Source organism: Mytilus edulis, chromosome 3 (assembly GCF_963676685.1).
Source record: "Mytilus edulis chromosome 3, xbMytEdul2.2, whole genome shotgun sequence".
Classification (NCBI taxonomy): Eukaryota; Metazoa; Mollusca; class Bivalvia; order Mytilida; family Mytilidae; genus Mytilus; species Mytilus edulis.
Genome location: NC_092346.1, coordinates 62,587,054 through 62,605,007, shown reverse-complemented (window position 1 = coordinate 62,605,007; position 17,954 = coordinate 62,587,054). Strand labels below are relative to the sequence as shown.

General features: G+C 32.7%; 1 protein-coding gene across 1 annotated transcript; it reads left to right on the top strand.

The window, feature by feature from the left end:
* Window positions 1-2,659: 2,659 nt before the first annotated feature.
* Window positions 2,660-17,114, top strand: LOC139517075 (cell growth regulator with RING finger domain protein 1-like). Its single transcript, XM_071307743.1, has 6 exons — window positions 2,660-2,804; window positions 6,025-6,152; window positions 6,596-6,755; window positions 8,119-8,272; window positions 12,040-12,147; window positions 16,199-17,114. Exons 1-6 carry the CDS (start codon window positions 2,698-2,700, stop codon window positions 16,691-16,693), a joined length of 1,152 nt encoding a protein of 383 aa, XP_071163844.1. The 5' UTR covers window positions 2,660-2,697; the 3' UTR covers window positions 16,694-17,114.
* Window positions 17,115-17,954: the final 840 nt, after the last annotated feature.

Below are 17,954 nucleotides of genomic sequence, written 5' to 3'. Positions count from 1 at the left end.
TTTTGGGGGTTATTGTCCCAACAGGTTTGGAAAAAGAGGCCAAAAAAGACATTTTTTTAGTTTCCAGACAATAACTTTTGGAATGGTGTATTGATCTCTCTGAAATTATACCATAAGCTTCCATACCACAAAGGTATAAGAATTGGCTGGAGGGGGGGGGGGGGGGGGGTGTATGGCTCAAACTGTTTAGGAATTAGGGTCAACATAGGGAGTAAACCAAGGGTGTCCTTGTTAATGGACAATTACTTAGTACAAATCATTATTTAAAAGCAGTGTAAGGGAGGTAATTCAAACAAAATATTGTCAATTACACCCATTACCCTGCTATTGAATTATGTATACATAAAGGAATGTATTGTCATGAGGTGATAAGCTGTCAATTTATTTTTAGAACTAACAATCTGATGAAGGTAATTTAGTTTGAGCCATGATAATGCTTGTCATTTTCTATTTTAAACCTTTTATGATGTATTTAAATGGGCTATAATGGTTGCAGTCACTCCATTGGAAATTTGAAGTGAATTGAGATTATAACCATATCTTGAGAGAAAGAAATTTTTTTGGGGGGAAGGTATAATAAAAAAATTAGGGGGTGGGACAATTTGTTCTCAAGATTTCAGAAATTGAAAAGAAAATTTCTTCAAATATTCTGGTTTTTTTTTGCAAAAAAAAAAAAAAAGGGGGGGGGGGTTAAATCATTATTTTTGGGGGGAAGGGGGTCAATTCGCAACAGCATAGTGAATTGCACAAAAGCAAAAGGAAATTTATATAAATTCAAATCGCATAACCATTTGAAGTTCTTTGACTACAGTTATTCTGTGTCAGAAACCTTTTATGTGTCAAATATTACAATCCAAATTCAGACCTGTATCAATTGCGAATATTGTATCCATTTTTGCCCCAACTGTTCATGTATGGACATCTGCGTTCGTATCCAGCTGCGCTCGGCGAAGCAATTTTTTTTCTGTCATTTTCGAAACTAAAGGAGTTACTAGCAAAACTTGGTTAAAATAATCATCAACATGCAAAGATCTATCTACTTTAAAGATTAGCTATCCTGGTTTGAAGATTTATATATGTTGATTGCAGTCAATGGGTGTTATTTCATTATAAATTAAAAGTTCGTATAATTGCGTAAATGTCTTACCAACACAAAGAATAACTGGTTTGTGCATATAAATTCTCATTAACAGACTGGCTGTTTTTTCACCAGTTTATGGAATAAGGTGTGCCTCAAGGCAGTCTTATTCCATCATGTAGTAATAATGACATTGACCTTTGATACAAAAATCTTTGATTTCTCCACTTTACCTTTATCTGCCTTCTAATCTTTGTAAGTTTTATTTCAATTCAGCAAGCGAAACTCAAGCTACCTATGTTAGATGTTTAATATATAAAATGACACCTCATTTGAAAGCCAGCTAATATATATCTTGACCGAAAACTCATACGAGCACCCAAATTTAAAAAAAATTAAAAATCATCATCATCTCCATCATCACCGTATTCGTTATCATCATCATCGTCATCTCCATCATCACCGTATTCGTTATCATCATCATCGTCGTCATCATCATCATCATCGTCGTCATCATCATCATCGTCTTTGTCATCCTTATCATCATCGTCGTCGTCATCATCACTATCATTGTCGTTGTCATCATCATCGTCGTTGAATGTCTTGTTTTCATCGTCATCATCATCATTTTCCTCCTTCACATCCTTTTTCAGAACCTATACACAGTCATAGCAGGTACCTGTTGAATGTACTACATTAGTAATAGCAGGTGTTTGCTGATTGTCTTATAGCTATACATTTTGTAGTAGGTACTTGCTGAATGTCTTATAGTTATTGCAGGTACTTGTTGAATGTTCTAAAGTCATAGTAGGTACTTGATGAATATCTAATAGTCATAGCAGGTACTTGTCCTTTCATGATTAAAGCAGGAACGTCATGATTAATTTCCAATATTCAAAGCAGGTACTTGTTGAATGTCCTATATTTAAGGCAGGTACTAGTTGAATATCCTATAGTCATAACAGGTACTTGTTGAATGTCCTATAGTCATAACAGGTACTTGTTGAATATCTTAGTCTTTCATGTACTGGTTGAATGTCATCATGTAGTCTTAGCAGGTATCAATTCCAAGTTAAATATTTACAGTGGTCACTGATATATATAAAACTTGGAATTGATAGTAAACAACAAATACAAGTTAATAATTTGTAGTATATTTATGTTCTAATGATAAAGAAAAAAGCGACAATTATTGAAATCAATAGAAAACAAAAAAAAAGTGTCCTGTCCATAAGTGATCATAAGTACCTTTGCTGTTCATATGCCAATTTCAGATATATAACTAAAAGACGTATACATATAATTGATTCCATGTCGAATGATAATTTGTCTTTTTCTGTTTTTGTGTTTAAAATTTCGGATTTAATTTATGAATTAAGGTCATTCAAAAGATGATCTTTTTTTTTTCATTTTGTTCTAAGTAAGAATTGAATGCTAAGGTTTTGAAAATACTATGACTTTAAAATCGAGCGACTATCAGCAAGAACACCACGTATACGTCCTTGCCTTAATTGATAGATATAAAACGTTCGTACTTGTGGTGTTTTGATAATAGAAATATTTGGGTTTGTAGCTGAACGAGATGGAACTCTTCATTGTGGAGATGCAGAAAACTAAAAATGACAGACGAAATCCCAAATTTACTTTCATTTGCGAATTACACAAACTATATACCAGTTTTGGGAACCGTTTTAAGTTTCATTCTGATCGTTTTTGTGATTTTAAGGTATCCAATAATATTGTAATCCGTACATAACAAAATCAGGAAGGTCGATTATCCATAAAGAATAGTCAACCTTCCTATGGATAGAAACAAGTGCCTGTGATTACACTGTATATATGACATAAAATGGGTATCTGTATCTTCAATCTTTGTATTGATGATGGGGTAATCTCTCGTGTAATTATCTTTTCTTGTAAACTTATAATCACTAATGTAGTTTCTCCTTTGTACTTAAATATTATTGTATTAATATCTGTATGTATACAGCTTATCGCTATTTGTCCGCCATTACTAGATATCAAACAGGTTTCTGTAAAATTTTGACGTCATAATATTAAATAGTTTACTGTTAAATATCTGACGCCACAATGGAAAAGTGATTGTTGTATGATGTCAATAGTAATACACCTTATCGCTATTTGTCCTCCATTACTGGATATCACACAGGTTCCCGTAAAATTTTGACGTCATAAAGCAAAATATCTGATGCCACAATGGAAAAGTGATTGTTGTATGCGTCAAAAGTTCAAGTGGCCGGGTCAGCCAGGATTAGCGATAATGTGTATTAGTTCAAGCTGGACAGATTCAAGGGTCAGCTGGGAATAGCGATAAGGTGCATTACGAAGTTACTTATATAGCAATACACCTTATGGCTATTCCCGGCTGATCAAGAGAATCTGTCCCGCTTGAACTATTGAAGTCATACAACATTCACTTTTCCATTGTGTTCATATGCCAATTTCACATTGTAAGGGAACCTGTGTGATGTCAAGTAATGGTGGACAAATAGCGATAAGGTGTATTAATAACTAGGTGTTGTATAAACACAATCAATACACAACACACTCATATACTTTCACTACACTTGTTACCCGCACAATTGTGTCATCTAGGTGGTTCCAGTTTCTTATCTATAGACGTATTTACACTTGTATGCAAATTTGACCGCCATTACGTAAAATCATAGTTTCTGTAAAATTTGCCATAAACATTTTAAAAAGTTTGACCTAACAACTAAAAAGTGGTTGTTGATTGACGTCAGAAGGTTATTTGAGCCACTTCTAGGATCATTTGGAGACAAAACTCAGCTTAAAAATTAGTGTAAATACATTAATTGTTTCAAAATTGAGAATGGAAATGGGGAATGTGTCAGTGTCAAAGAGGCAACAACCCGACCAAAGAGCAGTAAACAGCCAAAGTCTATCAAAGGGTCTTCAACATGTAGTGAAAAAATCCTGCACCTGGAGGCATGCTTTAGCTGGCCCCTAAACAAAAATGTGCACTAGTTCAGTGATAATGGACACAATACTAAACTCCTTAATATTTAAATGAACTAAAATAAAAAATCTTACAAGACAATTAAAGGCTAGAGGCTCCTGACTTGGGACAGGCCCAAAAATGTGTTTTTTTTTAAACATGTTTTTGTGAGATCTTAACCCTCCCCCTATACCTCTAGCCAATGTAGAAAAACAAACACACAGTAATAAACTCAGTAAAACAGAGATTGATTTGTATTTTGTTTGCTTAACATCCAGTGGCAAACATTTCATGCATGTTCATGACAATGGAAAATAGAGATTACAAACAAATTTATTTGTGGGCTTTAAAACAGCTTTGTTTGTTCAAAGTTCAGAAACATCTAGAAATGTTAACACAATGTGTTAACCTTACAATACTACATTTTGCAGGTTTAATCTTTTCCTGAAGTTATTCTCCATCTGAATTTCATTTAAAAAATCAGACTATTTAAAAATGCATGTTTTAATTTTGAATTGAAGTAGTATATTTAGAGTATCTATACTATTAAACGAGAAGACCTCATATTGTGTGTCCCTTCTCTTCCTTCCACGATAAATTAATCATTATGCCTCCGTGTTCACATGCATAGTCGCATTTGTCATCCATTCTTATGATTATTCAGATTGAGTTATTTTTGGAGAAAAATGACAAAAAAGGAGTCTGGACTTTTAGTCATAGATAAGGCTTCCGTTTTGAAGCATTCACAAAAACAACCAATCTTATGATAGATAACAAAAATGAAAAATAAATTCGCCAATCAGAACGTTCTCCATATCATGGTGTTTAGATCGCAAGAACCACAACTATTATACCTCCTTTAGGAGAGGACAATTATTTTTCTCACATGTAAACTACAATTATCATGATTATACTACTTTAATATATAGAGACTCCCTGTATTCTGTCTACTGTTTTCTTTGAAATGTTTACTATTTAAGGGGTCATACCAGTTGCATATATATTAAAATCATGAAGTAAAACATGTGGAAACAAGAATGTGTCCATAGTACACGGATGCCACATCGGCACTATATTTACTAAGTTTCTAGTTGATTGGACTTCAACTTCATCAAAAACTACCTCGACCAAAAACTTTAACCTGAAGCGGGACAGACGGGCAGACGGACGAACGAACGAACGCACGCACGGATGCACAAACTAGAAAACATAATGCACATAAATGGGGCATAAACATTTATTGTTGAAAGTGAAAGTAGTGATTTGGCAAAAATGAAAGTAGGGTAGAGATTAGAGAGAGGCAGGACCTTTTTCAGGACGTCGGGGTCAAGTGTTTTTAAGCTCAGGAGTTGGGGATTGATCCCTACAGGATCCGGGAGTATATTTTTTGATTTCGGGATATGAATTTCTTTAAATTCTGTATCTCAGGATTTCATGGTTTTAGCCCGGGATTTCGAGATTAGGACCCCTCTGACCACCACTCAAATTAGCCTTAGTCGGTATAAGTAATTTATACAAGATTCATATCCTACCATTGGCATGTTAATTAGGCTCTCAAAAGAAAAAGCACTGATGGATTGTCCTAGAAGCATATTTTATTAGACTAATAATGGTCTATATATAAGCAGTTAAATTTATTTCATATTTGAATTAATCGGTGCAAATTTTTAATTTAATTTGACTTTTACCAAAAGATGCATTGTAGCAAAGGAGAAGAATAATTGCGTGAGGCCAGAAACACGAAAATAATTGAATCCAACAGAAAGGAAACAAGTATCTGACTTTATAAAAAGGGAGAGGCCTTTTGATACCGTTTATGAAATTCTCCATACATAATATATTTTACAAAAAATCATCCTACAACAGTTCACAACCTGTATATGCCCGCAATTTCGCGGGTGTGTTCTAGTAACTATATATTTGGGTAAAAATACAATGTATACTAACTTCTTTAATATATTTGCAGATTAAACGATGAAAATATTTTTCGCAATTTTGGTGCAGTGACTAGATTTGAAGAAAAAATGGAGCAACCAGGCTACAAATTACAGAATCCATTCAGCATTGTGTTATCACCTGATTTGAAACACTTAGGTATACACCTGTAGACTATTAAATGTTACGTTTTGCAAGTTTCTTTTAACCTTTACTGTGAAATCCCCAAATTTCTTCAGTTTGAATTTAAAAACAATATTCCATTTTTTATTTTGATTAAAGATGGTGCCCAGGTTTCATATTTGTCTTTTGTAATCTAAAACAATACAATAATGTTATTGTCAATCAAGGAGGACAGTATAATTACAAACAAACATAGCTGGATAAATCTGCATTCAAACAAAAAGCCTTTTCACAAGTGAATTTGAAGTCATGTCTTCTATTTTCTAGTTTCAGGGCTTGTCTTAAAATATTAAAATGTTTTGCACACTTTTTGAAGTATATTATTTTCAATAAAACAAATCTAAGAACACAATATAGAAATTGAGTTATCTTCCATTAAGCCTAACCAACAAAAAATTTACTTGGTTTTTATTTCTCAGATTTGTCTTTAAAGAAAAGCTGCTTGCTATACATTTATTGGGGAGCTGTCATCACAGAATTTTTCCAAGAAATTCAGAAGCCTTGGTTAGACATACTGGAAAACTTGGAAGCAGGAGAGTGGTTGAAAGAGTCTACATTGTTTATAGAAACAGGGAAACAGTAAGTATTTTAGATAAACGCATTTTATTGTAAGGGAAATGCTTGTACATGTACTACTCTACTTTATTTAAAATATAAAACTTTTGTTCTTGGGTAACAGTTTTTAACCGGATTTTTGTGACAAAAATGTCGGTTATTGATTTTGGGATGTACGGCGGGCGGTCGGGCAGACGGGCAGTCGAGCTTGTGGCAAACAAATGTTGTCTGTGCATTTACTCATGAACCGTTCATCAAAAGCTTTTAAAATTTTAATATGTTGTTACTGACAACAAAATGAAGGTCAAGTTCAAGAATGACTTTAACCGTTCAGGAGTTATGGTTCTTGAAAGATTGAAAAATGGTGTTTCCAGTCGTGTCCGTGCATTTACGCATGAACTGTTCAACCAAAGCTTCCCAAATTTTAATATGTTGTTACTGATGAAAAAATGGAGGTCAAGTTCAATAATGACGATTTTGACTTTTACCGTTCAGGAGATATGGTTCTTGAAAGATTGAAAAATGGCGTTTCCAGTCATGTCCGTGCATTTATGAATGAACTGTTCAACCAAAGCTTCTCAAATTTTAATATGTTGTTACTGATGAAAAAATGGAGGTCAAGTTGAAGAATGATGATTTTGACTTTTACTGTTCAGGAGTTATGGTTCTTGAAAGATTGAAAAATGGCGTTTCCAGTCGTGTCCGTGCATTTACGTATGAACTGTTCAACCAAAGCTTTTCAAATTTTAATATGTTGTTACTGATGACAAAATGGAGGTCAAGTTTAATATTGTCGATTTTGACTTTTGCCGTTCAGGAGTTGGTTCTTAAAAGATCAAAAATTGGCGTTTCCATTCATGTTGCTGCATTTTCTCATGAACCATTCAACCTAAGCTCTTTCAAATTTTAATATGTTGATACTGATGACAAAATGCAGGTCAAATTTGATATTGACAATTTTCACTTTCACCTTACATCAGTTATGGTTCTTGTGATATTGCCAGGACACAAATAAATGTTAATAAATCCGGTTTGCTGTCGTTGTGACAGCCTCTTGTTATAGGTTTATAATTGACAAGCTTTTACTTAGAATCAAGGTGTTTTAAACTATTCAAGCAAAACACCCCCAATGATTTATAAGACCCTTATCACTTACGCAATGATACAATTTCAAATAGGCCTATGCATAACTGGACTTAATTTTAATGCAACAAATTTGCTGTTTCTTTCTTAATGTGAAGACCCTCTGTAGAATATTAATATCTTCATTGGATTCTATTGTTTTGTAGAGAAGACAAAGGTATACATATAGTAATTTTTGTATTTATTTTCAGGAAAATAATAAATATTATATTTGATATTTTGTTCTATTTTTGTTAAATTCCAGATTAAGTCCAGGACAACATAAACAACTCATTAAAAACCCATCAGAAGTGACAGGAGATTTATTAGGATCTAGACCAAGAAGCAGATACCCAGCAATAGTTATTACAGTCATAGAAAATATATCAGATTTAACCAGCAGTCCATATCCTCAAATTGTAGGTGATCATATTATGCTATGCTTCATGAATCATGATTATGATTAAAGTGAATAAAGTCCATTTCTTTTCTATCCATCTGTTCATTTTTCAACCATGCCTGTTCTGGGATCTGAAAATTTATTTGTGTATTTTTCAAATTTGTATTTGCAATTTCTCCTATATCAGTGATTTCACTGAATTGTTCAGAAATATGGCATGGTGGACCTTTTGTTCGATCAGACGACCTTAACTATGTTGGGGTCTAGAGGTGGATTGAGAGGGGCCCGGCCCATCCTTTTGTGGGAAAAATTTGGTTGCTTATATAGGGATTCAATGAAGAATGACTGGAGCAGGCCCTATCTTATGAAAATTTCTGGATCCACCACTTGGGTCTACCCTAGCAAAGGGTATAAAATAGGGATGGGTATGAAATTGTGAGTTCAGCTGATTTAAGGATGTACTTTGGTAAGGTCTTGGAATTCATGTCAAATATTCGGACTCCTGGTGTTTTTCCATAAAATACAAGGTAAAATATTTTGCCCCATAACACCCATTTATTTTTTCATGAAAGGTCATTTCCCAAAATTTTAGAAGATTCTTGATTTTATTTCTTTTGTTTTGAGACCCAAAAATACCAATGAAAATATAAGGTAAAAGTCTGAGTCAGCCTTTTCCTGTCATATTTTAAATCTCCAATATCTCGAAAAGGAGGCCCATGGCCTATCAATATTTTTAGTTTATTTTGATCCTTAACAAATGCTCTACCGGCTTATAGTATCAATTTCAACTTCTTAATTTAATAATTTTCACCTAACCTCACCAAAGTACATCCTTAAGTTACTAAACATATTTGTAGACAAGACTTAAGGTGGTTCAACACCTTGACTAAAATTAATTTGGCTCGTTTAATTTTCATAAAATTTTGACAAAATATTTACTTTGACCCTTTGAAAAAAATATAAAAAATTCAAAAAACTTGAACCACAGACTTTATCGGAAAAATTTGGTTGGATATATAGTAGTTTGACAAACACTTACTTTGATCATTGAGAAGCTTAATATTTCCTTAACAATACAATGTGATTAAAACGTGTAGCTGATTTTACAGAGTTATCTCCCTGTAGTGTTAGGTACCACCTTAAACAGGTCGAGAACTCTAGATTTTCTGACGTCAGAATATATTTGCATAGTAATTTCCAAAACACAAGGCTAATATGGCCTTGAAAAACTGACCAATCGAGTCAATGAACTACAATGCATTGTGGGCTACTACGAGTAAATTACTACTTAAAACACGTGGAGTTAGTTGGAAAACAGTCAATTAATATATTGTCTGGGACTCTCATTACCAAAGTTTTTATTCTGCAAATATATTTCATGTAAAATATATAACGTAATCTTCAATTTGCATGCTCAGATTAAAAAAATATTGTTTATTGGCTTCACGATTTGACTTTCTTTTTCGCATCGCAAAAGTAGTTGAACCGGTTTTGTGCATTGTTATGAATTGAACCTGAATTAATTTCACGACATGACACAGTGAAATATCCTATGAAGTGACCACTGTCCAGTAAGAAAATCATTTGAGCTCTTTTAAACCTGTATAATGTCATTGCAAAATCATTTCTGCCTATAAAAACCCGAAACTTTTATTGAAACACTTCTTTCTGTACTGAATGTGTATTTTTTTTTATCAGGACCTGAACTAATAGTAAGAACATCATAATATTCAGTATGCTAAAAAGAAGTGTTATGAAAGCGACAGGGGCGGGTCCAGCCATTTAAAAAAAGGGGGGATCCTAACCCTGGACAAAAGGGGAGGGGGTTCCAACTACACGTCCCCATCCAAATGCACTGATCGTCCAAAAAAAGGGAGACCATTCCCCGGAACCCCCGCCCCTGGATCCGCCACTGAGCGGGTACGGTATATAGCTCAATACATTTTTTATAGTTTCATCCATCGATAATATCCGTTTGTTGCTAATTTTATCACAAAATATACCTCAGAGGTTTTTTTTATCGTTCGGCTGCTGTCCTGTTGACATATGTAAAATATCTCCAATATCAAAAGTCTCTGGATCATGGTGGGTGCCATATTACCGATTATTTTTTTTTCTAAAACGTGCTTTGTATATAGAAATAAGAAGATGAGGTATGAGTGCCAAATGAGACATCTTTCCAACAAAGACATAATTTAGTAAAGTAAGCAGTCATAGGTCCTATGCTGAAAAGTAAGCTATTAATGACCCAAAAATTACTTGTGTAAAACAATCCAAACAACAACAAAAAACAAAAAACGGCCCAATTAAATATATAAAAGGACAAGAAATCTATCCCATCAAAAAAAAATTATATTGTATAGGAGCCTGTATTTCAGTGGTTGTCGTTTGTTTATGTGTTACATATTTGTTTTTCGTTCATTTTTTTTATATAATTAAGGCCGTTAGTTTTCTCGTTTGAATTGTTTTACATTGTCATATCGGGGACTTTTATAGCTGACTATGCGGTATGGGCTTTGCTCATTGTTTAAGGCCGTATGGTGATCTATAAATGTTAATTTCTGTGTCATTTTGGTCTCTTGTGGACAGCTGTCTCATTGGCAATCATACCACATCTTCTTTTTTTATTATAGATCCAACGCTGCAATTTTCACAAAACATATCAAATTTTCCACCTTGTCGCACATACATATAGATAAAATCATTACAGCTTATTTCCTAATGCATGTGGAGCAAAACTTTGGTTAGCTTGCTTGCTTTGTTTGTATATTGTACAAAATATAAAATATACAAGTTAAACTATGCCTATATATATATATTGTTTAAAGATGTCAATCTTATTTTCAAAGCTTGTATAAACAACTATACAAACAAAGCAAGCAAGCCAACCAAAGTTTTTCTTTGCAGGTTTAAGAAATCAGCTGTAATGATTTTATTCAGTTTGGCAAATCTCCGAGCCCGTTAAAAAAAGAACAAACTGAAACTACAGTTGCTGACTTCACTACCTTCAACAAAAAGGGAACAGTTTGGAAGTCCCATATACTGAAATGTGACCAACAAAAATACTTATAGATTTTGTTAACACTGCCATGTATGTAAATATTAATTTTCTTCGCCTTTTTTACGAACACAAAATTCAAGGATCCCACATTTGCCTTTAATTATCTAAACGAACATTGCTGTACTCTTGAATATCAGCACCGGCTGCATTTTATCGACGGCTTACTTTACACCAGTAAGTTTGTCTCGTGGGTAATTGTGTTTTTTCGCTGTTATTTCGTTGCTTCTGGTGGACAAATACATGAAATCTCTGTGCCATCCTCAAACATGTTAATGGCTATATATCGGGTAATTCAAACCCTTTTTTCTTCGCATAGAAACAACTCTTCGTTAATCTGAGCATGGAAGTAATACTTTATATCACGAACTATGTATGAGGATACACAAAATGAAAAACTAAGCGAAATTGTGAATCCCGCATTGCAGGAAAAATGTGTTGTATTTCAGTAAATAACACGTGTTCTTGGTTGATGGTAAACACGTAGTAGTCCATCATGCATTGTGACTCATTTAGTGGATTGGTCAAAAACCTAGGTAAAAATAAATTGCGTCACATGTAAATAAACAATTACATGTGCGAGAACATAAGTATGCAAATTTATGCATTTCCATATAAGGTAGTGGTCCCGACCTGTTAAATGGCATTTATAAAAAAAATTGCCAAACAATTACAAAATGTTTATTGTAACATTTAATTAAAAACTCGATTGATTTTATATTTTTCAGGTTGCAGTATTTTCTGTGATACATGTACAAGATACAGTATGTAACAGTGATACACACATAATGTACCAATATCTTAAAACAACAGACAACCAGGTGACAACATTACAGGTGAGTCTTTCACTGTGATACATGTACAAAAACAGTATGTACTAATAGTGATACACACATAATGTACCAATATCTTTTTAAAACAACAGACGACCAGGTGACAACATTACAGGTGAGTCTTTCACTGTGATACATGTACAAGATACAGTATGTAATAGTGATACACACATAATGTACCAATATCTTTTTAAAACAACAGACGACCAGGTGACAACATTACAGGTGAGTCTTTCACTGTGATACATGTACAAAAACAGTATGTAATAGTGATACACACATAATGTACCAATATCTTTTTAAAACAACAGATGACCAGGTGACAACATTACAGGTGAGTCTTTCACTGTGATACATGTACAAGATACAGTATGTAATAGTGATACACACATAATGTACCAATATCTTTTTAAAACAACAGATGACCAGGTGACAACATTACAGGTGAGTCTTTCACTGTGATACATGTACAAGATACAGTATATAATAGTGATACACACATAATGTACCAATATCTTAAAACAACAGACGACCAGGTGACAACATTATGTAAAGCAAAATTATATCCGGGTGAAATTTGATCCGGAGGAAAAAATGTCACAGTAGTAGTTGTTATTTTTTTATCCGGAGGAAAATATTTCCCTGGGATATTTTTTCCTTTGCCGTAAAAAGTTATTAGAAAAAACTTATCCTTTAAAAATACTATGAAATAACAATAGTGTATTTGAAAAAAAAGCGAAATTGTTAAAAAAAAAATGTATTATAATGGGAACTAATTTCACTGAAATATTCCAGTCAATATCATCCTTTTAAAAAGAAAATTATCATGAAACATAGGGAAGAAAACCAGAAGTAATTTCAAGGCGAAATTGTGAAAATAATATCATGATTAAAGAAGGCTAGTGTAATACATGTTAAAGTGAGTTGTTTTCAGATTTCAGTACAAATATAAATTTAAAAGTAAGGTAGAAATATAGTTGCATTACTACTGTTTAAAACAGTAATAGAAGAATTTGATTATGATGATATTTTTAACTATATAAATAGTTTTGTCTGGGGACAGAGATCATGAGATGTAGCTGTTGATTATATGGAAATGAGATAAATCATAGCATAACAATATATTGGAACAAAAGCATGTTTAACAGCTGGATAGTTTTTACCTGTGAAATGTTATCTGTCTTATTAAATCAAGTTGTAAGTCATCTTTTTATATAAATGAATATATATAAAAAATAAGATTCAAGGAAAAATTTCACTATAAAATAGATTCAGAAATATATTATATTAATATCTTTAAAATATAAATTTCTCATAATTACCTCCCTTTGATAAATTATGCAAATTTGGTCTACCTTTGTGAAACATTTTATAATTATATTATAGTCAGGTATATATTAATTGTGAGTAACTTACATAGTAGTTAATGGGACTATATTTCACACGGTTCTGTGAAATATAGTACGGCAAATGTATACCGGTACATTCTATCCGCATAACACAGATAGATTTTCACTCCTCTGGAAAAAATCAACCTGTGAAATACCATGTCTGGAAAAAAAATACCGGGACAAATTATCCTCAGGATAAAATATCACTGAGGAAGAAATAAACCGTTAGGTGAGTCTTTCACTGTGATACCTGTACAAGATACAGTATGTAATAGTGATACACACATAATGTACCAATATCTTAAAACAACAGATGACCAGGTGACAACATTACAGGTGAGTCTTTCACTGTGATACCTGTACAAGATATAGTATGTAACAGTGATACACACATAATGTACCAATATCTTAAAACAACAGATGACCAGGTGACAACATTACAGGTGAGTCTTTCACTGTGATACCTGTACAAGATACAGTATGTAACAGTGATACACACATAATGTACCAATATCTTAAAACAACAGACGACCAGGTGACAACATTACAGGTGAGTCTTTTTTCACCAAGGTTTCTTATTTTATTCATGAGGGCACAGGTTCCAATATACAAGGTGATGACCATGCCGTGAAATATGTCACCTTTTCAAGCTTGAAAAAAATATATAAATAGGTCAGGAAAACTTTTAGAAATATATGATAAGGTCGATAAAGTTCTCATAACTTCTTCGTCTGTCATCTTTCTTGATGTTCCGGCTGTGTTTTTTCAACCATTTTCCTCTCTTTTGACAAGTTGGTATTCTTACTTATTTTGTATAACATAGAAAATATATTATTGTACTAAAAACTATTTTTAGTGTTTTATGTAGGTAAATTTCTAAACTATATCACAGACATAATATAGAATTAAATATTTTTTTACAGACGTAGTTAAATCAATTTGAATGATAATAATCAGTTGAAAATGCATCTTTTCCTGATACAGTCGATTCCACTTAATTGCATACCGCTTAATAGCATAATTCGGTTAATTGCATACTTTTCTCCTGCACGAAACCATTTCCCATTCACCTAATGTTAAATTGTCCGGTTATATGCATAGCCTTACAAGTGGCATTTCGGTTTATTGCATAGAAAATAATCGCCAGCTAGATATGCTCTGTTAAAACTGACGAGATTTTTGACCGGAAACGGCAATTTGGTAAGTATATTTTACTTGAATGCATCATAATTTTCATTATTATTTCACATTTACTTGTGTGTTATTCAAATAAAGTTTTAAAACAGTATCTTTCGTGTTTATATGATTATAAAAAAGTCCTCGATGTGTACACAGGTAAAGTTTCCCATATTCTATTTTAAGCCTCGAGGTCATAAAAATGTCAATCAGCTGATTGTTGTAAAAACACAACCATTCGATGATCTTCTATCTCAAAAGGTGTTAATTATTGATTGGATTTCAAACATTGTTCATAGATTCCATTTTGGGTGAATTTTTAAAACATTAACGCCTGCTAATTATCGATCATTATCCAATGTGTAATCTCGTAATTCAGCTTGGGTGATCTACATTTATGTTAAATATTACAGGGCTTTTATATATGGTTGAAGAATTTTATACATTAATCTTTTCTTTTTAATATTTTTTAAAAGAAAATTAACTTCTGATTATTATATATTTCTCACTTTCAACACTCGTGTCCAGCAAATAACCCGTGCATGGCCCCATCACCTGTGAACTGCTTTGCATAAACGAAACTAGCGGTGTTAAAGTAACAGTGTCACATCACTGTGTAATCGGTAAATACTGAATATCAAAGGCAGTTCATTGCACAATTATTGTTTACAATGATTATAAACTGTGTAGTATTGTTAAACAGTTTATTTTAAACAAGGTGTAACAATGTAATTTGTACATCTGGGTCATAGAAACAAATCTATTTTTAGAACAATTTTATTTTCGTATCTCAGGTAAAGGAAAAATCGGTACATAAATAAACTAAACAAAATGTGTTTATAATCTTTATTGAAAGAATACACAATGAAATAAAATGTATGACACTAGACAAATAACTTTTATTAGAATAAATAAGCATTCAATATGTTGTAAGTGGACTATGGACGTTCATCTTCCTTCTTTGTTGATCTGCACTATCGATGTTATTTGACTCCGTAATTTGGCATTTCGGATATAAGCATACTCCGCTTTATTGCATACTTTCGTCTGACAAATAGGCTATGCAAATAACCGGAATGTACTGTATCTCACAGTTTGACATCACGAAAATAACATTTTACGTTAGCAACGTCATTACCTCCCCTGTAACTATATTGTATGCCCTTCAAAGGCCCTGAAATGAAAAATGTAAAACAATTCAAACGAGAAAACTGTCATCTTAATTCAGTACAAAATAACGAACAGAAAACAAATAGGACATATAGCAACAAACAATAACCACTGAGTTACAGGCTCCTGACTTTGAAACTTTATTTGTGTAATGCCCCTTTCATTAAGTTTTACTGAAGTTTTTTAGGAGTGAGTTTATGATAGAATCTTTTCAGTCATCTTTTCTAGACTTCATTAAATTATCATGTTAGACAGTTTATATTTTTCAGAGACAGTTTGACCCTTTCTAGTTTCATTGACTTTTTTTCAATTTTCAGCCTCTGTTTGTTTCACAGTTACAACAAAGTGAAGTATCCCCAGGAGGAGATAACTCCATTAATAATGATGACAATGTGGATTCACATACATCCACTAGTTATGACAATTTAGCACAACATACCAGTGTAATGGAAAACAGTGATTTACATAGACGGCCTCAGAGTGAAGACCATCCTCATACAGAATCTAATGAAAACAATGTACAGATACACACAGCAGAATGTGTAGTGTGTCAAACCAAAGATGTTACAATAGCCATCCTGCCATGCCGTCATGCATGTGTTTGTGATACTTGTTTACAACAGTTAGATAAATGTCCAATGTGCCGTGGTTATATTGTGTCATATTTCAGAATTGGAGATGAGGACACTTTTTCTTCTTATGATTCTAGTGATAGATCCTCTAGAGAAGGTATATCACCTAGTAGAATGAATGGTGAAAATAAATGGGAAAATTTCAACAGACGTATCAATGAATTTCTGGGATTTCAGTGAATTCACTTTTAATCAAATTTTATTTTATTTATTTACACCTCAAGAAACACAATTTATTTCATGACATAACTAGCAAAAGTATCAGAGCCGATTTCAATGATTGAAATAGTTTTGTGCTAAAAAATCTCATTACAATGATATAGAACTGAAATAACAAAATGGCAAAGTTCTGCTAAATTTCATTACAAATATAACAAGATATTGAGAAGGAAGAATTCAGTTGCAAGAATTTAATGATCTAGAGAAAATTCTAATGCCAGTGATATTATACAATTACTGTCTTATATGAGGTAAATCACCGTAAATGTGTGGTTTTATTGACTTTTGAAAAAACTAATATTCAATGAGGCCAACAGCCAAAGTGAGTATCAGTATTTCAAAAGTCAATTAAACCACATATTACCTAAACAAAAGACATTATTTATTTGGAAAACTAAAATAGATACACAGAAACTGTAAGGTGCAAAATGATTAATACAACAAGATCCGCAAATAAGTCTGTATTGTTGAAATCGCCAGTTGCCTCCATATTCAAGTTATTTCCCTTTGATGACAATTTTTACCATTGTTTGCTTCATATCTTAAAAACATCATAGATAGAAACTTGACTAAGCAAAAATAAACAGCAAAACAAGATCTACAATACAGATCATATAAAGGAAATCGTAAGGCAACTTCTTATTGGGGTTAATTCCCTTTGATGACTATTTTTAACAATTATTGGCATTTTTGCCTTATATCTTAAAAACTATGATAAATAGATAGAAACTTGAATAAGCAAAAATAAGCAACAAGATTAGATCTACAATTCAGATATAAAAGAAAGCATTTCAAGTTTTGCTGATATAGTTAGTAGAATGTCACTCATTATAGGTGAAATTGTCCTTAAATGAGGATTTTTTTTAACCACTTATGTATTTTGAGCAAAAATAACTATAAACCATATATAGCAAGAAAACAAACAAATCTATCAGCAATACAAGATCAACAAAAAAGAGAATTTTTTTGCATGAATTCTATTTTCGTCTATTATGTTGGAGAGTGTCCTTTGTTGAATATGCACATAGACCTAGACGAACGACACAGGCTCTTTAGGGCCACTAGTTCAGGCACACAGTATTGTATTTCATTAGTTTTCCTATTTTACTGTTCAGAAATTTTTTCAACATTTATGTCATCAGGGTTTACAACTCGTGCCTGTGTGACTGGTTTCTGACTATAAATATGAATCCCCATGTATATATAGCTGAAACATATGTAT

What these genes read in the sequence shown, in the direction of transcription:
- LOC139517075 (XM_071307743.1), top strand. Translation starts at nt 2,698, where the DNA reads ATGACAGACGAAATCCCAAATTTACTTTCATTTGCGAATTACACAAAC. An exon ending in ATCGTTTTTGTGATTTTAAG is followed by an intron (nt 2,805 to 6,024) that starts GTATCCAATAAT and finishes ATATATTTGCAG; the next exon opens with ATTAAACGATGAAAATATTT. An exon ending in TTTATAGAAACAGGGAAACA is followed by an intron (nt 6,756 to 8,118) that starts GTAAGTATTTTA and finishes GTTAAATTCCAG; the next exon opens with ATTAAGTCCAGGACAACATA.